General features: G+C 41.5%; 1 protein-coding gene across 3 annotated transcripts in view; it reads right to left on the reverse strand.

Moving 5' to 3' along the window:
- lrch1 (leucine-rich repeats and calponin homology (CH) domain containing 1) overlaps positions 1-27,999 on the reverse strand; it is a 41,429-nt gene that overhangs the window by 9,930 nt on the left and 3,500 nt on the right. Inside the window, exons 2-20 of one of the 3 annotated variants that reach the window (XM_066685956.1) lie at positions 18,045-18,189; positions 16,107-16,233; positions 15,627-15,732; positions 14,741-14,877; positions 14,515-14,648; positions 13,836-13,923; positions 13,007-13,112; positions 10,939-11,021; positions 10,515-10,582; positions 10,193-10,255; positions 9,507-9,584; positions 9,339-9,375; positions 8,005-8,115; positions 6,412-6,468; positions 5,864-5,933; positions 4,206-4,319; positions 2,521-2,630; positions 2,102-2,239; positions 1,665-1,742 (exon numbers count right to left, since the gene is read on the reverse strand). In XM_066685956.1, coding sequence (XP_066542053.1) covers positions 1,665-1,742; positions 2,102-2,239; positions 2,521-2,630; positions 4,206-4,319; positions 5,864-5,933; positions 6,412-6,468; positions 8,005-8,115; positions 9,339-9,375; positions 9,507-9,584; positions 10,193-10,255; positions 10,515-10,582; positions 10,939-11,021; positions 13,007-13,112; positions 13,836-13,923; positions 14,515-14,648; positions 14,741-14,877; positions 15,627-15,732; positions 16,107-16,233; positions 18,045-18,189 — 1,850 coding nt within the window. Of the gene's footprint in view, positions 1-1,664; positions 1,743-2,101; positions 2,240-2,520; positions 2,631-4,205; positions 4,320-5,863; positions 5,934-6,411; positions 6,469-8,004; positions 8,116-9,338; positions 9,376-9,506; positions 9,585-10,192; positions 10,256-10,514; positions 10,583-10,938; positions 11,025-13,006; positions 13,113-13,835; positions 13,924-14,514; positions 14,649-14,740; positions 14,878-15,626; positions 15,733-16,106; positions 16,234-18,044; positions 18,190-27,999 lie in introns of all 3 variants that reach the window. The other 2 variants (XM_066685955.1, XM_066685957.1) reach the window with 2 other exon arrangements.

A 27,999-nucleotide genomic window follows, 5' to 3' on the forward strand; every position in this document is an offset into this window, starting at 1 on the left:
GGTATATATTTTGGGCTTTCCTGCTTCTGAAAAACCAGAAACACCTCTGTGACATTGGGTATATGGCTAATGGCGGTCCAGCAAAACTAGGCTTGCCTGGTATTTCCTTAGCTCATTTTCATACCCTTAACTCAATTTCTGCTGTGTCTTCTCCTGTCCTCTGTTAACATTATGACATGCTGTTCATGTTGTGCATGTTTGACGTGTATTGGCTGTGGTGGAACAAAGCTGGACATTCCTGAATATTAGTTTCTGACCCCAAAAAATTCAGATACAGAACAGGAATATAATGAACATTTGGACTGTTTTTATCATTCCTCTGATTACACTGCTCCAAAATCTGCTCTAAATATACACTCACATCACTCAAAAGCAAACACAGCACCCCCAGGAGGACAGAAAGCCTTGTGTTTAATTTCTACATTAATAGCAGATACGGAGCACATAGCAAGCTATGATTCTGTGCTGATTTATTTCACTCTGCACAGTGTGAACATACACTCTCCAGGACTCTCCTAAGGCCAGAGTTACACCAGGGACATATTATTAGGAGTTTTCCTTAATGTAATCTAACTAAAAAAAAAGTGAGCAATGTAGTTCTCCTTCGAATAAATACGCACACACACACACACACACACAGTACAGGAGTAGAGTTACAGGGTGGTTTTAATTAAGATGAACTGAGAGCAATGGGAGAAGCTCAAAGCCGGTAATGATGATGAAGCAGATCTAGTCTTGAGAACAGATTGAAGTGTGAAAGCTCTAGTGTAGGGTCAGAGCATCCTCTCCTTATCAATGTTTTGTGCTGTATTGCGCCTAGTTTTAAAACAGGCTAATGGCTTTCATCTCATCTGTGTGTTAGTTCTTGAACTCTTTCAAAGAGCAGAAACAACCCAGGTAATTAAAACTGGGGAATCAGAAGTTATTTGTATATAAACTCTGACCTCAAAACAGCCTTCACATCTCCACTCTGATGTTTGCAAGTGTGCCATGATCCTGCTTCAGTAATCCATTCAACCAATCATATAAATCTGAATGGATTCTTATGTTTAAAAATAATTTTCTTGACTGGTTTTATTTTAATAAAGCTCTCCCAGGGAAGAGAGAGGGGAAAATCCAGGCAGATATTATGATTGGTTTCGCTTGAAGAAATCAGGTTTCTTTCACTGTGAACAGTGTGTGAACAGGTCACAGGACAAAGACATAAACGTTCATAACTTCAAAATGTTTGGAACGTTTACCATGCGAATGATTGGAAACTCACACAGAGCTCATAAAGCAGCTGTGTGTTTTACTACTTTGTGGTTATTTATTTTCAGCAATTCTTCATATGTTCCTCAGCATAAAGAGCAGATTTTTGTTGAGAAAATAACCGGACTGTCCAATTTTCCTAATATTTTTAAAAGCTCACAGTGAAACTCTTTTTGTCCAAAAGTGGTACATATTTTGACAGCTGTCCTTTCAGATTGTGTAAAGACAGATAAAAGTGAATACAAAATGTGGCAAAAATGCCACCTGCTCTTAGAATCTGGAACATTATTAATAACCTGACAAAGAAATATGATAATTAAAAATGTCCCTGATTTGGATCTAAAACTGGTTCACCTGCACACACAGTGCCCACATCTCTCTCTCACTCTCTAGAGAGGAGTGACATTACTCACCTGAGGGACACCCATCCTCCGGCAGGCATCCAGGAAGTTCTCCACGTTTCTGCGGCACTTTGCCATGCTTAGTTTTGGCTGTGGGTCAAAAGAGAAAAAGAAAAAACAGGGGTTAAAAATAAAGCTGGAAACTAAAATGCTCTGGAGCAGCTGCACATGAACCAGCCTTCACCATGTGGGAGGCTTGAAGCATATTTTGTGTGCTGTATTATTTACTGTGCTGATGCGTGATGTTTGTTTCAGAAATAATCACTGAATGCCATCAAATTCTCACAGAAATGTTCCAACATCTAAAGTAAAAACTTCCCTGAATATTACAGCAGTGAAGAGAAGCACACTCTTCATTGATGCCCTTATTTTAAAAATAATTGGCTATGTATAATTTGTGTATGTGTGTGTGTGTGTGTGTGTGTGTGTGTGTGTGTGTGTGTATTCACCACTGCAGGGGAGGGGACATGAATGCTGGCGACAGAGCGAGGGCGAACGTGATTGGCCAGATGACAGAGCACCACCCCATCCATGAGAGAGGAGCCAAGATCCTCAGGAAGAGAAACTTTCAGTCGGCTCTCGATACTCTACACACACACATACACACACCCACACAGGCACACATACACAGATACACATAGATGAACAGACATATACACAACCACAGACCAAGAGAAATACACACACACAAGCAAACAGAGACACACAGATATAGATACACAGTAAACAAGGTATTGAATATACACTTAAAACCAATTATGAGAAGTAACTGAAATAAAATGAATCACACAGGCATTAACTGTTATACAGCTTTGGTAATACTATTTGTATTGCTACATTAACCGTGTGTGTGTGTGTGTGTGTTTACCTCTCTGAGCTGCTCCATGAGCTCCAGTTCCTCTCGAAGCTGCTCCATCTTCCTCCTCATGGTGAACTGAGGGTCCACTGACTCCAGACTCTTGTGGGTCCTTAGGAACACTGACATACGCAACACAGACAACATAAACAACACACACAACTATTGTGTAATGCTGTGTGTGTGTGTTTTCATGGACATAATGGACATGATATGGACGTGGCTTTGTCCTGAACACAGTGATATGTCACAGCATTGTGAAAGAGTGGACATTTGACCTCTGTAATAAATCTAATATAAACAGACTGCTGTAAAAGACTGAAGCCTATGCAAATTTTCCACAGGGTGGCGTCAACAACACCAAACAAATGACCTGCTCTCCCCATAAGACCTGCTGTTGTAGAGAAACTCTGACCAAAACATTATAACCATCACAATGTAGTGCTGGTTAAAATGGCTCAGATCCTTATGCTAACAATTTCTCCTGCTTCCAGCATCAACTTAAAACCCTGACTGTTCCCTGGCTGCCTCAACAGGGGGCGCTGCAACCAGATCATCAGTGTTACTCACTTCACATTGCAGTGGTTTTAATGTTGTGGCTGATCTATGTTTATATCATTGATTCTCAATACTGTAACTGTCCTTCTCTAGGTTTGAGAGTGAGAGAGAGAGAGAGAGAGAGAGAGAGAGAGAGAGAAAGAGAGAGAGTGAGAGGGGGAGAGGCAGGGAGAATGATGGGAATAAAGATCTCTAAAATGTCTTTAGAGTATGTATGGGATACTGTTTAAGGAAGCCATGTATACCCAACTCTAAAAATAAAAATAAATATAGGGAGGAATGGGAAAAGAAAGGGAGTAGTGGAAGGAAGGAGAATATAATAAACAGATGAGTGAAAGTGATTACAGGAAGGTCAGTAAAGTTCAGAACCTCTCTCTGCCCTCTGGAGGACGTCTGGCTTCAGGGTCCATTTAAAACCAGCAGAGCTCAATCTCAAACTAATTCTAACCCTCTCTCTCTCTCCCTCTCTCCTTATTACTTTTCACTCCCACTCTCTCTCCTCCTTTTTTCCTTCTCTACATTCTCCTGTTCTCCACTTCTTTTCCATCACCTTCTCTCACTCACTCTCTCTCTCTGATTGGTCGTCCCAGAATAATCTCATAAATAAGGACACCAAAAGAGGCCAGAGCCAAAAAAAGGGATAGTTCATTTTCAGACCCAAAAAAAAAAAAAAAAAAATCACTCTACGATTTTTTCCCACAAGGCGGCAGACTGGAGGCGGAGGGATTGAGGGAAGGGATGACATCATTAGGACTGAATAGGGTTATAGTATTAAAAATATTTAAATATTGAAACTAATACTGTGAGACTCTACTTTATCCAGTACACTTTCACATTTTCCCCAATTTAATTCTGTACACTTCTGAGTTCATGATTCGTGAATGAACCAGTTTATACTCCATGGAAAGGGTCCCCCACAAGCGCCCATGTTTTCATACATGTGTTTTAATACAGAATCTCTGACACATCCAAGCCACTAGGCGTCAGTGTAACCGCAGCTCCATAACACGAAGAAAACTTTTCCAAATAAATTAAACTCCAGACAGATGACACTTAAAGACTGTGAACAATTCTAAAATTTAAAAAAAATTGCTCCAAGGCTTGTGATTGGACAGGACAAAAGAAGTGGGTGGACCTACCACTTCTGATCACGCCTCCGTTGGCTGGGCTAGAGACCATGTCTTTGTCGGTGGGTGTGGCCTGTGTGAGCGGGCTGATACAAAGCGGGGGTGAGCAAGGGATAGAAGGCGGAGCTGGAGGGGGGTTTTGTGTTTGGGCGGGGACCGTGCAATAGGGGAGGGGCCAAAGCAGTAAAAGCAATTTAAATAATTGAGAACATAATTGAGAAAATAAGGATTTGTTTCAAGCATCAATCAGTGGAAGTGATCAGTGTTAGACAAATAGTAGTGAAAACAAAGTGATACAAAGGACACAGACGTGATTACGAGTAAGGGAAGCACGGAGGGACAAAAAGCCAAGGGTAACAATGGGATGCAAAGCATTACAAGTGAACATGGCACAACAAAACACAAAAAAATAAAACACAATGATTACTATGTTAGCAGCATTTCACAATAACAATGTCATGTTATGAACTGGGCAAGCCGTTATTGCTCTATATGCACTCACTGGCCACTTTATTAGAAACCTCTACTTATTAATATCCACTAGGCCTGGGGTCAACAGGCTCAATGCAAAGAATGCATAACTTTAAGTTGTGGTGAGCCACCGTGAACACACATTTAATTGTGTACACAGAGAGTATGATCTTTATAGAAACACATGAAATAAAAAGGGACGCTCGGGTTTGGGTAGAGTCACCTTGCCCAATGCCAAGTGGCAGCTTGAGGTTTCTACTGCTTTCCTTGCATTAGGCTGTGGAACAGTGGAACTGTAATTCCTGAAAAGAAGGGATGAGTCAGGGTGATTTAACTTAACCATCCAACACCAGTTCCTGATTTAAGTAAGGTTTATGTGGCTGAACACCATCAGATCCTCATGGGATTTGCGGGGCGGGTTTGTGTCCAGACCTTGGCTGTGCAGTGCAGATGGAGCTAATGAAGAGGCCGGAGAGTGGAAGCACAAGGTAGAGGTTTCTAATGAAGCCTGCTTAGAAGAACACAGCTGAAGCTACATAATAACATCGATGCTACATGTCAACACACAGATGGCGAGGGTTTCAGCTCAGTGTTAGTGAGATAAAGCTCGGGACCACTGAGAAGCTCTGAGCGCTTTAACCCTTATTAGACTAGCAAACTATACGCAAGTCAACTTGAAATAATAATGTCCTGGCGAGTGAACTCAGATTATATGATTATTTACTATACAAACTGATTATAATAAAACAAATAAAAGACATAACTGCATTATGGAACCTAACTTTGAGTTGTCATAGTTTCTTTCAGAAACCATAAACGTTAGAACATTTTGCAACGTTAGAACAACAACAAACAAATATCAGAACTGATGAATATTCAGTTCCAGACCTGCTAACAATACTCTAACAGCAGCCTCCTATGTCCAGTAGAATAAAACTGATTTCACACACGAGTTAAAGAAAGGATTGGTGTTTTTATTTGATGAATACTGGGAGCATACTGAGAGGTGTCCGAGGACAGTGGCTCAGGTTTTCTATAAGCTCTTTTATTGCTATTTCTAATAAACACATTCCTTTTAAATAAAAGAGGGAACTGTGAGACTGGTGTCGGGCCCAAAATAATAATTTAAAAAAACCATGTGTGTGTGCTGTGTTTCTAAGATTTATTTCTCATTTTGATTGAATGGTTGCTTTCTTCACCTGATCGGGGCTTGAGGCCGAAGGGGGGGCTGCTGAAGGGGGGCGAGGACACAGGGGTCTCCACTTCACTCTAAAATGTGATACACAACACAAAGCTATATCAGTTATTCTCAGGAGAGCTTAGTAGAGCTCTGAAGTCATGTATTATTCTGTATTTGGCACCATGTACATATAAGGAGTCTCCAGTGGCATGATATCGTTTCATAGCTGTGTTAGCTTGTTAGAAAGGAGCAAAGGACTCCATTATTCAGAAAATCATGTGCCATTTTTAGGAACCAAAGATTTGTACAATACAATATCAGGTTTGGAGCTGTGTTGTTTACAATTTCTGTGATTGAGAAATCCAGCTCAGACCCGAACTCCTTATATGGGCATAGGGTGACTACAGAGGGGATGACTTAAAGGGCCAATGGACATTTTACAACTAATTTCATTAGGTTTCCAAAAATGAGCTTACACATAAAATAACAGAAGAGAAAGCTTTTAAGGTGCTCATTGTTTTTAAACAACAAAAAAACCCAGAAGAATTCTGGGCTGAAGAGAGTTACCTTCTCTGTTTGATGCGTGTGAAGTTCTTCTGATTTCTCCTGAAACATCATCTCTGCCTGAGAGACATGAAACAACCATGTCACATTCACCCGACACTTCACTCTAACCCTACAGATACTGACTGTCTGCCCCAGGGGCCAAACGTGATAAACTGAGACAGGGCCTACTTCAAAACCTCAAAATTCAGAAAAATTCTAACACTGAGAGTTAATTATTTAAGGTATGATGCACACAATTTAAATAAATAAATAAAAACTCTAGAGAGAGAAAGAACACATGAACACAAAAAGACTTATATTTTGTGTCTGAACGCTGCTCTGTGTGTTTATCTGATGAAAATGTTCAGAGCTGCACGGAGCTGAGTACGAGACACAAAGACACTCTGTTCTCCCGCAACATCTCTGTTCTTTTTCTCTTTCTTCTCCTCCCTCTCTGCCCTTTATTTTCCATTTTTTCTTCCCCTCCCTCGTGTAGGAGCAGAAACATGGATTCAAATTCTCAGAATCAATATGGAATTAATGACAGACAGACAGTGGATAATAAAGTGTTTCAGGAAGGACAGCTGTGATGGATATGACTGAATTTGTAGAATAAAAGTTTGCAAAATATATCTTGTCTGTTGGGATCATAAATCTGCATTTGTTCTTGTGATTTAAAGGTTATTACCTTTACACTAAACACTTCGCAACACAACACAACACAACACAACATACACAAGCACAACCACAACATCCTTGGGAATGATGCTAAATGAGGCATTCTGGGAAGATATGGTACAGCGTTGGGAAATACAGGGCCATGAGGCGACAAGAAATCAATAAACAAAACACTCACAACAATGAAATGAATGATTCTAAAACACCAATGTGATTCAAAACAGTGTTGCACTGAAAACCCCCAGTCAAAACTGAACCCTCAACCAAAAAAAGCTAAAAATTTAATCTGATTTAAGGCCAGGTTTTTGCCTTAGGTGCATTTATTATTTAATAAATAAAAGAACCATCGGTCATTTTTTCCCATTTTTTTGTGTTAAAACCCATTATACTGACACTTAGTGGCCTGGAGGAATAAGAAATTCTGTACTACACATTTAAAACATGACTGCCCTGCTGTGGGGGGGATCCACTCTTTGGAGTATAACCTTGTCCTTTCAGGAATGACAAAGCAATTTCTTTCTTCATGTGAGTTTAGAACTCAACTTTTGAAGGAATGTAATTAATATTTATATAGACTTTAACTAACACACTCACACGTTTAATGCTTCGCTCCAATGAGAGTGTGTCCATATTTGAGGTCAATAATGACTGATTGCTGCTTAAATCTGTTTATAAATCTAGATAATTCTGACTGAGTTTAATCTTTTTTAAAATCTATACAATATATAAATAAGTAATATATAATATATATATTCTAATATTAGTAACACTATGTGTCTGTATTTAGTGGAAATTTTCAGTGCACCTCTGTCCTAAATGCAGTCTGACAACATGGGTTTCCGAGGATGCATGGATTACATGTAATGGATTCTGTAGAAGGTGGTTTCCAGAATGGGAGGTGGCTTTTTAATCTAGAACCTGGGTTCTAGAGGTTACCTCATGGGCCATGTGGAGGGCGTACTGCTGACAGGCGAGCTGAGCCTCCAGTCGAGCTCGCTCCAGAATCAACTGCCTCTTCCTCTGGAACTCCCAGCATGCATCAGGACCCTCCAACAACAACAACAACCACAACCAAAACCTCACAACTCCTCGCACCACAGTTAACAAAAAACCCCACCTTTAACCCTCCATTAAACTCCACCATTAACCCTACATTACCCCACCCCTAACCCTACATTAACCCCACCCTGAACCCTACATCAACCCCACCCTGAACCCTACATGAACCCCACCCTGAACCCTACTTCAACCCCACCCTGAACCCTACATCAACCCCACCCTGAACCCTACATTAACCCCACATCAACCCCACCCTGGACACTACATTAACCCTACCCTGAACCATACATTAACTCCACCCTGAACTCTACATTAACCCCTCCCTGAACCATACATTAACCGCAACCTAAGCCCTACATTATACCCCACCTTATATTAAACCCCACACTTTTCTACACCGCTCTACATTTATCCCACACTTAGCCCTACATTAACCCCACCATTAACCATAAAATAACCCCCCACCCTATATAAAACCACACACTTAGCCCTACATTAACCGTACATGAATACCACCTTTAACACTACAGGCCACAAGGTGGACACAATAGAACACAAACACACTCCAAATCACAACACACAATCCAGACCACAACACACACTGCAGGCCTAAGCACACACCCTAAATCAAAACACACAACACTGCAGAGCTGAGCACACACTTCAGGTCACAACGCACACTCCAGACCCCAACACTCACTGCAGGCTTGAACACACACTGCAGATCTGGAAATACACTTCAGACCACAACACACACCTCAGACCTGAGCACACACTTCAGACCATAACACAAAATCCAGACCACAATGCACACTTCAGACCACAACACAGACCCACTGCAGACCTGAGCCCAAAGTTCAAAACAGCACTAAAACAGCCTCAAAATGAGGTCATACACAAATAGTAGTTGTATACACATTGTTTCAACATGTAAACATAGCACAAAAAGTAAGGAAATTTGTGTTTGGTAGATTATTCATTTGTTGTAACAATGCTTCTTGGCAATTAATCTTATACTGTTGGAAAGCCTAATTTCCCTTTTAAATGGTGCCACATTTGTAAGGAACATGCATTTGTGGGATGAGCAGTAGAGCTGAGTATGTGGGTTGCGCCCATGAAAAATTTGCCAAATCCTCTCTGTTTATGTCTCAGGTACACACACACACACACACACACACACACACACACACAGAGGACATACACAACACTACCTTCGGCGTCATCTGTCCATCGTCACTTTCCTGGCCACTAAAAAACAAAAGACAATTAATTAGGGGTATATGTGATATATATAATAAGTTACATCTGAGTGATAGAGATAGAAGGATGTTTCCTATAAAGTGGCCAGTGTGCTTATTACGGATATATTTAAGACTTACTTCAGAGAATCATCCACTGTCACCATTTCCACTGGATAGAGTTTAATACCAGAAAAATCTGCAGAGTTCATATTGACCCTAAACACACACACGAATGTTTTTTGAGAACAGATATTGGGCTATTCCTGTAAAGCAGAAGTTAAGGAAAGCAGAAATAACACAATAAACATATGCTATCAAAACTAAAATCAGACACAGCTGAATCTTAAAGGGGACGTGTTACGAAAAAAAAAATGCATGTTCTCATTAATTTATAGACCACCAGCCCCCACATTGTGAAACAAGACCACCCAGTCGGTTTCCTAGTGTGCTGCCTAAGTCAGAAAACATAAAACGAGCTGTTCTGATTCTGCTCCGCTTCTGACGGCAAGCACAGAGATTTTAGAATTGCCCCGCCCCTTTATCTGAGGCTGTCCAATCACAGTGCCTGACCCACATTTATGTGAGAGCACACTGCTGTGCACTCAGGTGGGGGGTGAACAGTGAGCAACTCAATATCATTTAAAAGACCTGGCTCTGAAAGTGGGCGTTCCAAACAGCTGTTTAGAGTGGAGAACACTGCTGTGGAGTGAACACACTGTGTTCACTTGTAGAAAAGGAGAAAAATATGTCAATTTTAATGGACAAGTGTGTTCTGAACATTTATATCATTCCCTCTGGAATGCAGTGTACTGTGGACCCTGTACCTGTTAGGGTCCTGCAGCAGCTCCACAGCTTCCTTCAGAGGACTAATCATATCCACTTTCGACCTGCAGAGAACACGGTCACAGTTTACAGAGGTTTACTACCAATGTAGTTCACCAGCCACAACAATGGAACATAATACGCTTGTAGGAGGACACTTCATGACCATTTCTACATCTGCTAATACAGTGTTGTAATGATTTAGGCCTATAGTGAACCCCATAGGAAATATTAGTCTTGTAAACCCAGTACACAACAATCAGGCGTAAATGGACAGAGAGAGAACAGAAGAATGGAGGAGTAGAATAAAGACAGATTACTTACATTTTCTCCGAGGCCCAGTTACTGTCTTCTTCTATTCTGAGAGGCTCGTCAAAATCCACTCCTCGACCCTACACACACACACACACATCATTTCCAGCTGCACTGTCATGTGACTCTGTATGAAGGATCTCTCTCTCTCTCTCTCTCTCTCTCTCTCTCTCTCTCTCTCCCCCTCTCTCTCCCCCCCTCTCTCTCCCCCCCTCTCTCTCCCTCTCCTCCAGACATTCCCAGTCTAAAAGCTAAACCCTACTAATAAACTGTTTATAATAAACACAACTTGGGGCTAAAAAAATGTCTTGAAATTTTACAACATGATATTGGCACCTTATTCTCTCACACATGCCTAGAACAAGATATCTTTAGTTACATGCTATATTGTACTTGTGAAGTTGGGCGCAGTAGAGCACTCAGCAATCTTCCTTACCTTGATGTAGTGAACAAATTGAGAGCTGAGAGCTGAATCTCTGCAGTGAAACTGTTCCTTCAAAGAGTCTGAGGGGCTTCTGTCTGCTACACACACACACACAAATGTCAATAAATAAATATATAAATAAATAAATCTTGGATTTGTGAATTAATTTCTATGCTGCTCATAGTTTACTACGTCCCAAAACCAGGAGCACAGCTGGACCCCTCTGCTCGCCAATCAGATGTATCGGACCAACTGTGCATCCAGTAAAAAAACCTGTTAAACACTAAATAGTTTTAGTGATTTAACACTAAACCAGGTATTGCACTACCATGGATGAACAAATTAACACTAAAGAAAGTTTAATTAATTGCATTCATCCTGATTCTGTGCAATTTCTTCAACAAACAATAAAAGAAACAATTTCAATTTCCTCACTTTTGCTATATTTGCCAGAATTGCGTCCACATTTCGTACTGTAAAACACATGCAGGCCGCTGTAACTTTGAGGGAGCTGTGTAATTTCTGACCTTCGGTGCTTATTTAATGCAACATTATCTAGAACTGAATGATTCAGAAACAAAGTGATCTTTAAAATGATCACTCTGAGGAGAAGTTCTCTTGGGCGGTGTGATCTGCTCTTACTGTTATTTACTCAGGGCAGGAAATGTCAGACTATTTACTTTAGTACTGTAATAGGTAGGTTATAATTGTATACTATGACTATAAACAAAACACATCACTATGATCTATCATTACTTGTCTTTTGCATGGCTGAATTTCATTGAAATATTTGCATATTCTATTAATTAAGGCGAAAAAAAAACAAAATAAACCAGTTCTAAGTGAAAGCATTTGCTGATGAAGCTTTTGGAAAGATGCTGAGGCATTGTGGGAAATGTAGTGCCTGTGGTGAAGTTGCGTGGGTGGGGAGTGGGCATGTGAGAAAAGCAGTATAAACCAAAACAGAATTAAGAGCTCTTGAATTTCTGTACAGAACTGCAGCACAACTTTCTACTCCACCTGAACGTTGCTGAGCTCTATTCCCCTTCATTTTTTACTTGTTTATGATTTTCCACTCCTCTGGTCTCTGACATTTACACAGAACTGTAACACTGTAACTACACTTCTCCTGCTTCACTTTAAAGCTTTCAGCACCACTCCCACAATCCTCTCTGTCCGCTGACAGCGACTTCCTCCTGTGTATCTGCACTCTGCACTTCCTGTACTGGTCCCTCCCTCAGGTTAAGCCAGGGTCTCACTCACACACACAGACACACACACAGACACAAACAGACACACACAGACGCACAAAATCAGTTCTGACAATACTTGTGTGGATTTCCATGAACTCCATGATGTACTAAATGTTTAATGTTATTAAAACATGCTTTTATTGTTATTGTACAACAAGCAAATTTCTTCCTCAACATCTAACCTATCTGTGGTAGTGAACACACTCACACACATACACACCGCCTGGAGTGGTGGGCTGTCATCCCAAGTGCCAGGGGAACTGTTGGATGCTAGGTGTTTTACTCTAGGGCACTTCAGCTGTGGATGTTGAGGGGGAGGACAGTGCTGTTCCTTCACACCCCTGCCCCCACTTTTCTGGCCTGTCACCAGTCCCAAGCCCTCTTCTCTAACCATTAGGCCACAGCTGCCCCCATGATTATAGTCATTTATTAGGTGTAAACCTCAACACCAAGTCTAAGCCTAAACCTGAACTGAGTCCAGGCCTTAACCTCAGAAACCAATGAACAGTCTGTGTCTCCTATTTAAAAAATAATAATAATTTTAAAAAGATATTTCCACAATCTTATGTTTTCATATCATTATGAGACCCTTACAAGGGCAGAAAGTATCTGCTGAATGTCAGCATGGCTGGAGGATGTTTTTCTTCCACTCCTTTCTCCTCCCACTAAACAACAATTTATTCTATACACAGAACGCTCTCTCTCTCTCTCTCTCTCTGTGTGTGTGTGTGTGTGTGTGTGTGTGCACACATTTAATCCTCTTACATGTTCAGGAAAGTAATTTATAAAAGCATAAATTTGGTTACCTATCTATTCAGGATGTTTACCTGTTAAAGCACTGATGTGTTCACTGGAGTCATCTTTACTGAGTCCATCCTCCTCTGTGATGTTTGTCATAGGCGTGTTCAGACTCAAGCTGTCCTCATCAGATGGCTGGAACACACACACACATACACACTAAACATACCCAGTAACATTACTTAAAATCCTGGTTTATCCATTCCCCATTGTAAAACACAGAATTCTGTGCCGAGTAGAGTCGTGTAGGTTCCATGCATTGGAAAAATGCCATTTTTATAGAAGAGAATCGCCGGTAGCACAACTTAGAACACGGGATCTGACTGTGAGTGGGAGAGACAGCTCTCTCTCCTTGGCTTCTCTGCTGCCTCGAGAGCTCCCTTGATGCGACTCGTCTGCTCCAGAGACAAAGCAGCACAGTCGGTCCGCACAGCAGCTCACACAGATCAGAATGAGCTGCGAATGTGCAAACAGTGCTACCAAAAACAAGTTTGCATCCTTTTATGTTGAATGTATTCCTTTTTCTGAACTCCTGAACTACGATCACATAACTGATTGAGGCATTCAGCTTTATTCAGACAGTAAACGTGTCTTATGAATATATGATACGGGACCGAAGGCGCGATTGGACCCAGAAATGGGCAAACGTCACGTGTGGCATCACACTTAACAAGCAGCTACCACCGATTTTGCCGACCACCCTCAGCTTGTAGACAAAGTACATTACTTTCCTGATGTTTTAGGTTTTTGCGATGGGATCGTTTCAGTATCGGTATGGAGATATTTAGACAGATATCGTATTGAAAGTCATAATTTTTTAATAAACCCCCACCCCCCCACACACACACACAAACTGACCTCTGTAGCAGAAAGGCGTTTGTCTCCATTGTCGCTGCCCACTCCAGAGTCACTGTCCTGTTTCTTATTCTGATCAATATCCTCCGTACTGAGAGTGAGAGAGAAGGGTTGTGAGCAAGAAAAAGAGAGAGAGAGAGGTAGAGAAAGTGTGTGCGGGGGGAGGGAAGGCAGGAGAGAGAAGCAGCTTGTCATTTTCTCTCTCTCTCTCTAGCCCCCCCCCCAACCCCCCAATTAACACGATTCTCCAGAGATGCTGGCGCATGCACACAGACACACACACACGTCCTGAATTTCTGTACTTAACCCACATTGTTAATGTGTGTCTCAATTAAACTTTACATGAAACAAAGCCTAAGTTGTATTAATCCTGTTTAAAAGCAAGAAATTAATAAAATCTGAGTTTATTTATACAGCTCGTTTTACGGCATGAGATTAAAATATCCTGTACAACACAGGGTTAATATAACCTGAGGTTATTCTACAGTTCAGGGTTAATACAACGTGGGGTTATTCTACAGTTCAGGGTTAATATAACCTGGGGTTATTCTACATTAAATATAACAGTTTTCTGGAATCCTTCCTGTCTCTTTCTGTGAAAATGACAATCTAGACGATTATTCCATTAGCCACCTCCTCCTGTAGAACTGATTCAATAAAGGAGGTTAATAAACTCACTCACCTGCCCGCTGAGGGTCTGGACAGACTGAGGCGGTCCATCACAGGCAGAAACAGAGCGTCTGGCATCTTCCCCTCCCCTCGACACGCCTCCAGCATCAGATACTTAAATATGTGCACTTTGCCCTTTAAACAGATCTGAGAGAGGACCCACAGTGAAATTACAGAATAAAAGTCCAGTGTCATTACAAGTGTGCATGCGTGTGTGTGTGTGTGTTTGCATGTATTACCTGTGCTGGGGGACTCTGTAGTGGGTTGTTTTCGAGCTGTAGTGACTGTAGTTGAGCCATTTTTCGATAACAGACAGGAATAGTGGAGACTTTGTTGCAGGAAAAATCAAATTTAACCAGAGGTAGATCAGCTAAGTCTGAAATGTGCGCACACACACACACACACACACACACACACACAGACTGCTTACTGAAGTATTTGTCAACAATTTACAAATATTCAGAAAGATAGTGTGAGAAAGAAAAATTAAAATTAAAATTAAATTACCAAAATTAATTAAATAAATATAACAGCGCACCAGACAGGAAGTGATGCGCTGCAGGTCTCAGACAGCCTGTGCTAATTAAAAGCTATCACTAAAGGCTATTAATCTTGTGCTCTGAGCAAATGGGAAAACTCCAGATCCTATTTTTATCCCGTCAGCACACTTTTCATGATTAGAAGAACCACAAGCATTCAGCCGAAGTGGCCTTTCCTTTTCCAAGGTCAACTACCGTCCGAATGGCTTTGTCCAGACCTCACAGACAGAGCTCTTCAACACCTTGCTGGTGTTTCCCTCACATTCCTCCACAGATTTAAACACAGATCAGATCTACTGGATATTCTCCACTCTTCTGAGAAGGGTATAGACTACATGCTGAAACATTGCTGTGAGGATGTGATGGTGTTCAGTACATGAGAACAACAGTGAAGTCGGGTGCGGATGTTGGAGGACTACATCTGGCACTCTGAACTCATTCCAGAGGTACTGGACTGAGCTCTGCCTTACCCACAGAACTCAGTCCCGCTGCTCCACAGCTCATTGTGAAAACATTTGCTTGCATTCTGATGTGTGTGAGAGAGAGAATGTGTGTGAGATACTGTGTTAATAAGTGTGTTTTGTACCTTCAGGAAGGACACAGATCAGATTCCGTCTGACGTTGAGTTCTCTCAGAGATTTGAGTCGTCCAATGGAGCGAGGGAGCGCTGTGATCTCATTACAGCTCACATCCTAACACATACACACACACACACACACACACACACACACACAGTCAAATAAGTGGTGGGTGGTCTGTCTACTTTTTAAATACATCTATTCAAATATATCAGTGAGTACAGGAGTCTATTTTCCCTCTACATTTCACCCGCCCAGGTTCAGGTCCTAATTCTTTACATATGCTGCTTTACATAAGTATCTCTGTAAAAATCTTGCATCTAAACCAAACAAATAAAAATAACTTGTGGCATTAACTTCCACTGAAACTGAGGAACGTTATTTCCCCCTTGTGTTGTAGTTACTTTTTTTGAGACACATGGTTTTGCTCCTAACAATAATGATATGCAAATCAATGCCCAAAAACAGAAACAAACACTGGTCCGTACCAGCTCCATGAGGCTGCTGATCTGCCCGATGCTCTCGGGGAGAGAGTTGAGTTTGTTGTTGCTGGCATTGAGGACTCTCAGTGGAAGACCACACACACTCGCCGGAAGCACACACAATTGGTTTCGACTGGAACACCAAAACAATGTTAAAATAATGTGAAAATGATGTGCCCATTTAAATACCAGACCTCTGAATGAGTCTAAATAAATCCCAGAAGACTTTTACACACTTTTATTACAGATTCAACTCATCCAAACCATCCAGAGACTAACTGCACTCTCTTGGACTCTCGGACTGCTGAGTTCTCTCTCTCTTCTGGTGTAACTGCTGATAGTCCCAGCTCATGTATGTTCACATTGTGCAGAGTGAAATAAATCAGAGCTCTCTGTGTGCTCCATGTCCTGTATCACCCTAGAAATGATGTACAATATTTTTTGTTTGTTGGATTCTAAACAAATTAATGTAGATATAGTTTTATATGCAAAGACTTAAATAAAATAGCAGGTATATTGTACATTCTCTTAAACAATTATTTTGATTTAAATTTCCATATCATAAATATTTAATAAAATAATCAGGTTTTAAATGACTGTATTTATGAAAGATGTATTCCATCTCTCTCTCTCTCTATTCATTCATTCATTATCTGTAACCGCTTATCCAGTTCAGGGTCACGGTGGGTCCAGAGCCTACCTGGAATCATTGTGCAAGGCGGGAATACACCCTGGAGGGGGCGCCAGTCCTTCACAGGGCAACACAGACGCTCACACACACACACACATTCACTCACACCTAAGGACACTTTTGAGTCGCCAATCCACCTACCAATGTTTGTTTTTGGACTGTGGGAGGAAACCGGAGCACCCGGAGGAAACCCACGCGAACACAAGGAGAACACACCACACTCCTCACAGACAGTCACCCAGAGCAGGAATCGAACCCGCAACCTCCAGGCCCCTGGAGCTGTGTGACTGCGACACTAACCTGCTGCGCCATCGTGCCGCCCCTCTCTCTCTATTAACACCTAAAATTCTTCCCATCTGTCCTGGAAAAGCTCTCCTCCTTCCTGAATTTCTCCAGTGGGGTTTATGTCGCATCTCTCCTTTTTTCTTTCTGTTGCTTTATAAATAACTGTAAGAAACTGGCTCTAGTTCTGAATAGAGAGAACATTCTAAAAATAAACGAGTGGACGTTAGGCAGACGGATGGGAGCATTTCTCTGTTATGGCAGTGATGATAGACACTGATGGAAATTTGAGTGTTTATAAAATTCCAGTTTAGTCCGCAGAGTGTCATTTAATTCAGCGTTAAACAGCTGAGAGCCTTCTCTCATTTCTCTCCATGTCTCCCTCACTTTCACTTTCTGTCTTAGTCTCCATTTCACCTTTTATCATGGTCCAGAAAGTAATGAGGGAGGCAGAGAAGAGCAGAGACTGCAAGAAAAGGAATGAAATAAAGTGTGTTTTAAGGAAAGAAAGAAGAGAGAGAGAATAAAAGCAGAGTGATAGTAAATCTGGAGGTGTTTAATGGCTGCAGTGTGTGGGTCTCTCTCAGAGATTATGTAATACCACCATTATAATGTGTGTGTGTGTGTGTGTGTGTTAGTGTTACTGTGGGTTATGTAACACCGGCTGCACGTTGTGAGTGTGTGTGTGTGTGGGTGAGTGTATGTGGGTGTGTGTGATGTACTCCTGATGAGGAACTGCCTTTGTGGTTGCGAATCACAAACTTTAACCCATCATTAAGCCTGTTTGATGGAAGCAGCTGCACATGAGCCCAAGGCTCTGTGTTCTCTGGAGAGATGGAACTCCATCCAGTACTTTTGAAATAAGTTGGAACTGTTTTTGTGATCCAGAATGAATCCTTCAACATCAGCACCTGACCTCATAACTGCATGTGTGTGTGTGTGTGGGTGTGTGTGTGTGTGTGTGTATGTACCTGATGTTGAGTGATGTGAGAGACTGGAGGCTGATGATGCTGTCCGGGATGCTCCTGATACAGTTGTGATAAAGGTTCAGGGTTTCCAATGAAACTAAATGAACTACTTCAAGAGGAACATCCGTCAGACGGTTCTTTGACAGGTCTAGGGAAAGAGAGATAGAAAGAGAGAGATTATATAATTTATAACAATAACTTACAAACTGATGATTTTATAAAATATATATCTCACATGCTACACACATCCTACAATTCCCAGCATATAACTGTTTAAAGTTATAAAGTGTGATTTCAGACAAATTAAGAGTCTCTAAGCACTCCCTTATATAAGTTATGAAAAGTTTTGATATTTAACTTTACATTTAACTGCACATCCACTAACAACCAGAAGGAGGCACACACACACAACTGCACAGAATAACAGCGTGTGTGTGTGAGTGTGTGTGTGTGTGTGTGTGTGTGTCTGTCCTCAGGAAGTACTGTTAGCCTTGGAGTTCCATTCTTCACCTGCATAAACATTTTCATTCTCTCTCTCATTCTCTCACACACACACTTACTTCCACAAGGATAAGTCCCCACAATGTGATATATTCCGGGTACATGTACACGTGAGGGTACACACACACACACACACACACACACACACACACACACACAGCAGGTTGTATTGTTCTTCTACAATTTACTGTAAATCTGCTGCCGTTTTCATTCTGAGTAGAGACTGAATTACATCATTATAACAAGGAAAAGGAAGGGCAACACACACGCACAGTGATTCATAAGCTCTCAGAGCTATAAATGGAAATGTAAAAGTACGGCTAGTACTACTGTGCATGCCTGGGGATGACGTCATCACCGTGATGACCAGTGACACAGGTGTGTATTTGTATGTGTACACACTATACTCCCAAAAATGTGTGGACACCACTTTGGTAAATTTAGCATAGATATAAGATAATAATTACAAGATAAGCATGAAATCTTTTAAGAGACACTGGAGCAGCTGCATGAGCCTAAAGTCTCTGTGCTCAATGCCAAGTGTTCGCAAGAGAAGTGTAAACCACTTAGCCCGTAGCTGTGGAGCGCTGGGATTCTTTATTCTTCAGCGATGATGCTCTACTATTACTTTGGGACAGGCTGAAGGGATTTAGTGATACAGAATTAATCGTCCAATGACATCAAATACTTACAGCAATGTTTTACTACTGTTCGTAGAAGAGCAGAAGCTTTTACTGCAGCAAAAGTGGGAGAAACTCCTGATTATTGCCTTTCATTTGAGAAGAACGCTAAAGTAAACCGTCTGCTGGAGGATAATGCCACAATGACAGACGCAACAAAGGCAGTGTAAGAGATTTCTATGTAAATGCACTGAAAAGACTGTAATTCACCAACACAATGCATGCTCAATGTCACTGTTTTTATATTCTCTGTTTGTACTAAATTACCCCAAGCCTTATCGCCACAGTAAATAACTGGACATTAAAATCCAGACAATAACACATTAGCTCTAATGCAGTGAGAAAAATGGTTCCCCTTGTTTATGCTGCCGTAAGGAAAACACTGCTGTGCAAAAACAAATGCTCACATCTGGAAACATGGCTTTATCCAGTGTTAATGAAAAAAGACAGAAGAGTTAGCACACAAACACACACACATACACAGGACCTCAGGCAGTGGATGCTGTGGTTAATGTATAAATAGACTCTGCTTTAGACCACTAACTGTGTCAAGAAGCACAAGACACACACGTACACACACAAACAAACTTCAGGCCAATAATTGCCTCATTCACACGGGTTAGCTTAGCCACAGCTGAGAGATAACACGACATGTCTGTATTCATCTCCAGAACTGTCCGATCTAATCCAAAACTATGCACATGCATAGAGCACCACTTAGTGTATGACAACAAACATCTAATCACCATGAAAACCAGCATCAAATGCATCCAGTTACCATAACAATGAGTACCATTTGAACCCAGTAACAGTGAGATTCACAATATACACATTACCACGGCAATGAGCATCACGAGTGCAGTAAGAGATAATTAGTGTAGATGTTCCCATGACAGCAAGCATCACTATGACAACTACTAGTTTCCGTGACAATGAGCACAATGTAAGTGAGCTGTTTAGTATAGACGTTACCATGACTATAAGCATCAGTCACCCTAACAACCAGCATCAAGAGTCTACTTACCATGACACCATGACAGTGAAGTCAGGGTAAGATACTGAGTAGTGTAGTGTAGACATTACCATGACAACTAGTATCAGTCACCATGACAACAGTCACAATGCAGCCGCAGTAATGGGATGGTGATGTAGGGTGTTAATCTGCCTGTCAAATTTAATAAACATAGACAGTAGCTGTGTCTTGGTGTGAGCGAGATTTTTTTAAACCATGTTACACTGATTACCTGTTTCCTTTCATCACAAGCTGTGAAATCAAATCCACATTTTGATTCAGTCATTCGTTTTCAGCCAAAATAAAGAATTACTGGTCAACCAGCTGTTATCTTTAAACACAGACACAACTATAAACAACATTCTGTCTTCATCATGATCACTTGTTCATAACCAATTGGTGGTGGGTGTGTGTGTGTGGGGTGGGGGCTGCGTGTGTGAGAGAGATGGATGGAGCTCAGAAATCAGGTCTTTTAAAATTCCTGTGGGACCCTAAGTCATTCCTGTGGAGGAGTGTGTGAATCTCTCTCTCTCTCTCTCTCTCACACACACACACACACGCATCAACATACAGGATGTCCACACACAACAAAAGATTCAAATAAATTATTTGTGGTGGTTATAAAAGGAAACGTGGTTTGTGAAAATGCAAAGCCTTTCTTTCTTTCTCACACATACGAATACATTCCTTTCTCTGTGAGTTATTTCCATATCCTCTTGTATTACTGGCTTAAGGCTTATGTCAGCACTTTACCCACAACTCTAACCTCAGCACAAATGTCACTGTAAAAACAAAACCTCCATCAAAACAATCTCCAACAACGTTGATTTAAAGGAGAAGAAAAAACATCTTAAATTTTAATTAAGCCTTAATTAAAGTCTTTTTAAAATTATTTTTGCCTGTTTCTGTTGGTCTGATCATAAGGAAATGAAGTGGGAATGCTGGGGGTCTGCGCGCACACACACACACACACACACACACACACACAGAAAGGATGATGTCCCAGTCTGCAGTGCAGCTGTATCCCTCAACCACAGGACGAGGAAAACGCCCAAAAACACCATAATCACAGTGTGTGTGTGTGTGTTTGTGTGTGTGTGCCGTCCATCCCACTTCAAACATTCACAGCAAAAGGCAGCAGTTTGCAAGTATAAAGGGAAGATGGAGAAAGAAATACAGAGAAGAACAGTGAATCTTCTTGTAAGGCTTAACACTAGATGGCAGAACATTTTTGTGAAAATTTAATGGCCTTCAGCCATAAACATGATCAGTTCTGGATCACAAACTCCACTCAGATTCCTTCCAAAGGCACTAGATATAGCTCTAATATAGCCTAATGCTGGGGGTTAATACCCTTCTGGCAGACAACTAGCATTGAGCATGGTGAGGTTAAACTCATGTGCTGCTGCTCCAGAGCATTCCTATCCTTCCACGATGGGTGGAAAAAATCATTACCTTACAGTCATTGAATTCACTCACTTTAATAGTTGTCTACAAAAACTGGACATAATTAGCTACTTCATACCAGCGTGTGTTCGTGTGGGTGTGTGTGTCCAACATTACCACAGAGAATACTCATTTCCCTATAAACCACGCTCTTATTTTTAGTTGTCTGACATTTAGCTCAGCACACTCTCCTCTTCGGGAAGGATTTACACTGGATGTTGGAACATTGCTGTGAGGATCTGATGGCATTCAGCCACATAAGGTCTGGTACAGATTGTGGTGGATTAGTTTTAGATCGCACACACCATACCAGGAACTGAATTAAGCACCATCACAGTTCCACTGCTCCACACTTGTCATAGGTGATCTCAAGCTCATGTACAGCTGCTCCTGAGGTTTATATCTGTAGTATTGCGTATGTGCTTTTGTAAGGCATCAATCCAATAATCTACATCAGCTTTACCATCTTAATACCATGTGTACACTGGCACAGAGAGAGAGAGGGAGAGAGAGAGATAAAATAAGAGAGAGACACAGAGTTAGAATGAGAGTGCTAGAAAGAGAAAGAGAAGATGAGAACGAGGAGACAGAAAGAGAATGAGAGGTAGAGAAAGAGAAAATGAGAGCGAGACACACGGCAGATGAGAGAAAGAAAATGAAAGCATGGAGACAGAAAGGAGGAGGGAACTAGAGAAAGACAAATGAGAGAGAGTAAGAGAAAAGAAGACAGATGACAAGGGAGAAGGGGGGGGGGGCGATGATGTGATGTGCTGACCCATATTGCGAGTGGATTACTGCTTGAAGAACTGAGGCGAAAACTGTGGGGTTTTATTATTATTATTATTATTTTATCTTAATTTTAAGGAAATACTCCCTGTTGTGGGGCAGCAAAGCAAAAATATGAGGTACAAAATGCATAACATTCATAAAAATCCACTCTAAAGATGATTTATCACTTTGTTTTCTTCAGTAAGTAGTTATATTTATGTATGAATTAAAATATTCATAATAGACCCTGTGAAGTTTGGAAGCATAATACATGTACAAGTGTGTCTGGAGTGTGGCTTGAAAATATTCTCATCTAAAAAAAAAAAAAATAAATAAGGTGGAGGTACAAGACAGAAAACGCCATGTTTATAGAAGCCTCTGCTGCCATCCAGACCCGTGCTGAAAATAAGAGATCACGATAAACAAGCTGCTGCACATTGGAGATGGAGAACGAGATACATCCTTGCAGTTCAGAACAGTACTGTATGTAAACCTTGCAGAGCGCTGATTGTCCAGAGAGAGTCATCACTCTACGCCACGCAACGCAGACGACCAGCACCAATTCTCTGTAAAATCTCCAGCTACAGCAGAGATAACATTTGCTTTTATCCAACACACAACGATAGCTCGTAAAATGACGCTGTGGCCGGTGAAAGAATCCAGCGAGAGCTGAACATTGCAGCATGGAACAAACTTTACTGATTTGTATGAACTAATGACAGAGCTGTATTCAGTCTCAAACAACAACAACAACAACAACAACAAGAACATGCCAATACACGATGAGTAAACAACGCTTAACATTACCACCGCCATTGTTGTAGTTTCCAAAGCCCCCTGTGCACATTAGAGACAGGGTTTTGAGACGACATTGGACTCATTTCAGGGGCAGCTGTGTTAGTGTAAAGCTACCAGAGAAAAAGTTTAGAGCCAATCCCAGTCACATAGGTACGATGCAATGGAAATGTGCCATTAGTGGACCATTGGGGTCAAGACATGATGGGAACAGAAGGATTTCTAAGTGGTCGTCATATATTTTACGTTCATTGTTTAGTAGATGAAACATTAAACACATCATCTTAATGTTCTCACGTCAGAGCAGCGGTGGTGTTCAAACTATTTCCTTCCACTTTTGCCAGTCTTTTGAGACATTGGTGTCCTCCCCCCAGCCCAGTCAAATAAAACAAACCTGTCAATATGCAAACTACAGCAGCATATGAATAAAACAATCAGGACAAATCATCCCATGTGTCTAAGGTCTGTTTGAAATTGGCCAGAGTCTCAGTGTGTAAACATAATGGACACACACACACACACACTAAGAGCAGCTCAGTCAGCGAGACAGAAGCAGGATGTCTCCTCCCAGCTTCATTGTGTTACATTGCAGCAGAAACAGCCATTTCCTACAGAACACACACACACACACGCATGTAAAGGTCTTCTCAAATCACTCAAGGCTTTCAAATCTTTCAAGGCAAAGCTCGGAAATAGGAAATGGTAAAGGCGTTATCTACTTTAAATTGCTCTGAGGGGTGGAGCTAAAGTGACAGGGGTCAAGGTTTGTGTGTGTGTGTGTATGACCCAGACATTAATTTGTACACACACACAACTTACATAATCTCTACAGAAAGCCAAAACCTGAAATGATGTGAGAGTCTCTGGTGCAGCTGCCCTTGACCGCTTATCCCTTCTCAATTCAAGTGTGGGACAGAGGGGTATAAAGCCCCCAGTATTGAGAAGTGAAACAGAGGAACGATGTTCTCTTGAAAGAATGAGCTCTGTCCACCGTCTTTCGAATTAGATGGAGAGCCAGGACTAAACAACAAATATCAGAACCTGAATTCAGAATACTTAATGCCATCAAATCTTCACAGAGGTGTTCCGACATCTAGAGTAAAGTCTTCCCAGGGGAGCAGAATCTGTTACTGCACTGAAGAGGAACATATTGCTGAATAATGCACTTAATTTCAGGACGCGGAAGGCGCAGTAGTCCACAAACCTGTCTGCACACATGAGTTATGAATTCAGGGATCGATGCAAAAACAATATTCGGAAATGTTCAGCTGTATGGGCGGCACGGTGGCGCAGCAGGTAGTGTTGCAGTCACACAGCTCCAGGGGCCTGGAGGTTGTGGGTTCGAGTCCCGCTCCGGGTGACTGTCTGTGAGGAGTGTGGTGTGTTCTCCCTGTGTCCGCGTGGGTTTCCTCCGGATGCTCCAGTTTCCTCCCAGAGTCCAAAAACACACGTTGGTAGGTGGATTGGCGACTCAAAAGTGTCCCTAGGTGTGAATGTGTGTCTGTGTTGCCCTGTGAAGGACAGGCGCCACCTCCAGGGTGTATTCCTGTTCTCTCATAAACTGTGAAAAATGTTCACATGGCAGATATATCTGTGTATTTACAGGCATCAGTGCACAAGCAAAGAGCACCAAAAAGGCACCAAGTTATTGGTGTAATATCGGCTAAAATTCCAATATCAGACGGATAACAAAAATGTTCAAATCCACACATCAGCAGATGGTATATCAGCTGCAGATGCATCATGCACCACATTATATACAAACACAAATACAAGCAAAATATGTTATCTGAATATTTAGACTTTAGAATTTAGAATTTCAGGTCATATAGTTTTGGCATCTGTTATGTGTAACCACAGAACCAACCAAACACTCATACATATATACACACACACACCTGCAGATCAGAGATGCTACCAATCTCCCTCTTCATCTCTTTCTCAGTCCCTTCATCCTCCATTCATTTATTCATCCTTCTCATTATCAAAAACACCAGGAGCCTATTTCCACTGCACATGAACACGTGTCACATCCTGAGTGTGTCTGTTTACACTCTTCACTAAAACACATCCGTGGGTACCAGAAAAGATCCAATCTCACTTTCCCTGATAAACAGCACACACACAGTTTGTGAGAAAAAAAGAGAGAGATTGAGCCACACTACAGTTACCATTGGTAAGGTACATTATCAGGGTTTAAGGCTTGAGAGAGAGAGAGAGAGAGAGAGAGAGAGAGAGAGAGAGAGAGAGAGAGAGAGAGAGAGGGGAGGCTTCCTCCTGGATATACGAATGTAAAAGGATCTGTGTGTTGTAATTAGTTTGTATTGTTTGGAGTTAAGCCAAAGGAATTCTTCCCTTTTCCTGTATCACAAACACACACACACTCACAATTACTGTACTGTAAAAACATACTGTCGTTGTCAAACAGGTTCTTTGTCCAAACAAAGAATCATGGACCATGTTCCTCTTTTATTGCAGTAACAGCTTCTAATCGTTTGTGATGGCCTTACACTATGGGTCTAGAATATTTCTGTGAGGATTTGATGGTACTTAATGACAGCATTAGGTCAACAGCATTAGTGAAGTCAGGTACTGGTGTAGGATAATTAGTTTTGGATCACAAACTACACTCCATCACTGCAGAGAAGTCGTTTCCACTGCTCCACAGCCCAGCGCTTTAGAGGGGCTTTATACCCACCTAGGCCATGTTTGGCATTGGGCACAAGTGTGGCTTCTCCAGTATGATTTTCTATGCACATTACACATGTACTATCTGTATATACAGATACTGTACACCTCTAGTTCATGCTTCACACCTGTCATGTTGATGTTAGGCTCATGTGCAGCTCCACCAGTTATTCTGATGGCATTATGCAAGCTGCAAATATCTGCATCAACACTGGGTGCACCATAAAGAATTCACTAATCCTTTATCCTAAAGGGTCCCCATGAACATTTTCCAAACATCCATTTCCAATCCATCTGTCCTGCGCTTTCAGCCTTCCCACACCATTCACACGAGCAACACAACCTACACACTACTCTCACTCACCACAGTAACTACATTGTCCAGCAGTGGCCAAAAAATACATGCTGCTATATTATATATAATTTTCTCTTCAAATTATTCCCCGGGCCAATTTCAACCCAAAGATATTTCTCACCCAGTCTCACAATTCTGCCAAGCTGGAGAGGGAGAAGGTGCGGGTGAATCTCCACTTCATCTTCTCAAACTGCTGCTGACATAGTATCATCAGAGCTTAAAACACTTGGAGGAGAACACTAACTACATTTCTTTGATGTGATCTCATAGAAAATCGTTGGACATCAAGAGAGTAAGAGAGGTTTGTTGTGATCTCTGGGATGCATGGTTATGGATTGCTAGGGCATCACTGGGGTCTGAAATTGGGACAACTGCTCATCCTATTTATGTTGTTGTGTCAAATATATGCCATAAGAAATGCAAACAAAAAACTCTCTATGAGGAGCAGGGACCCGGGTGGGAAAAATGTATAACATTGTATTCGTTTCTTCCCTGGCACCGCTCTGTGTAAACTACGCTCTGTTCTAAATACAGCTCTACTCCCTACATAGTGCACTTCACAAATTATAAAAATAATACTTCTACATCGCTACACTGTGTGCTATATAGGATGGAGTCAGTCCTGCCAATAATATGTGGATGGCAGCAGTCCTGTGGTCAGAGACTGACCAATGATTAATAGGTGAGAGAAGGGGCTGATAAACCAAAGCAATACAGTATATGTCTCTAACAATATTATGTTTTAAAAACATAAGTGCTATAAAAATGAGAAGTTGGTCTGATTATGAGAAACAAACAGTTTGGAGCAAAACGTCTCATCCACAGCGTGAAACATGTGACCCCTGCCCCAGGCATCGGCACACATCACACATCAGCCGTTTTTATTAAACATGGAAAACACCACACACTCCAGCAGTTCTGAAACCACAGCAGGTATTTTCCCACGAATCGATGGTGGTGTGAACAGGTTTCTGCAAGTGTTAACATGTTTCAACCTGAAACTGCAACAGGGAAGCGTAGGAAAAGAGCATCTATATATATGACAGCGTCTACAGAGAGGATAACAACTCTCTCCAATGCAGTGGACAGAAGTCAGCCATAAGGTTCAAAATCACCTCCTCGTTTGTCTGCTGCTCTGCATCCTATATTATGCACTTTCACCCTCTTCTTCAATGCTCAGGACACCTACAGGACTCCTTGTGTACTGGTATGAGTGGATTAGGCACAGCAGTGCATGCTGGAGATTTTAAAGCAACACTAGGTCATTTTTTTTACCTTAAATTTCAGCTTCAAAATCATTGTGATGCTCCACTGAGCTGTAAGAGGGAGAATAGAGCCTCTGCTACTCCAGGCTCAGCACTGCACTATGTAAAATGGCACTATGTAACCTTTGCAGGACGGTAGGAAATCTATCCAAACCCTCAGTGTCACTGCTGGAGTGAAAATGCACCAACCAAAAACATCCAACGATCAGCATCTTTTATCCATGTCCAATGCAAATTGTAAGCCTGTGGGGTATAACACCCCCGGGACTGGGCTGTGGAACGGTGTTGTTGTGTTCTCTGGAGTGATGAAGCTTGAACCTTGGGAAAGACCTGGTATTTGTGACCCAGAACTAACCCCTCAACATCAGTACCTTACGACTGCCATCAGATCCTCACAGCAACGCTCCAACATCTAGTGTACAGACAAGTGGCTGTTACTGCAGTTGTG

Source organism: Hoplias malabaricus, chromosome 12 (assembly GCF_029633855.1).
Source record: "Hoplias malabaricus isolate fHopMal1 chromosome 12, fHopMal1.hap1, whole genome shotgun sequence".
NCBI classification, from domain to species: domain Eukaryota; kingdom Metazoa; phylum Chordata; class Actinopteri; order Characiformes; family Erythrinidae; genus Hoplias; species Hoplias malabaricus.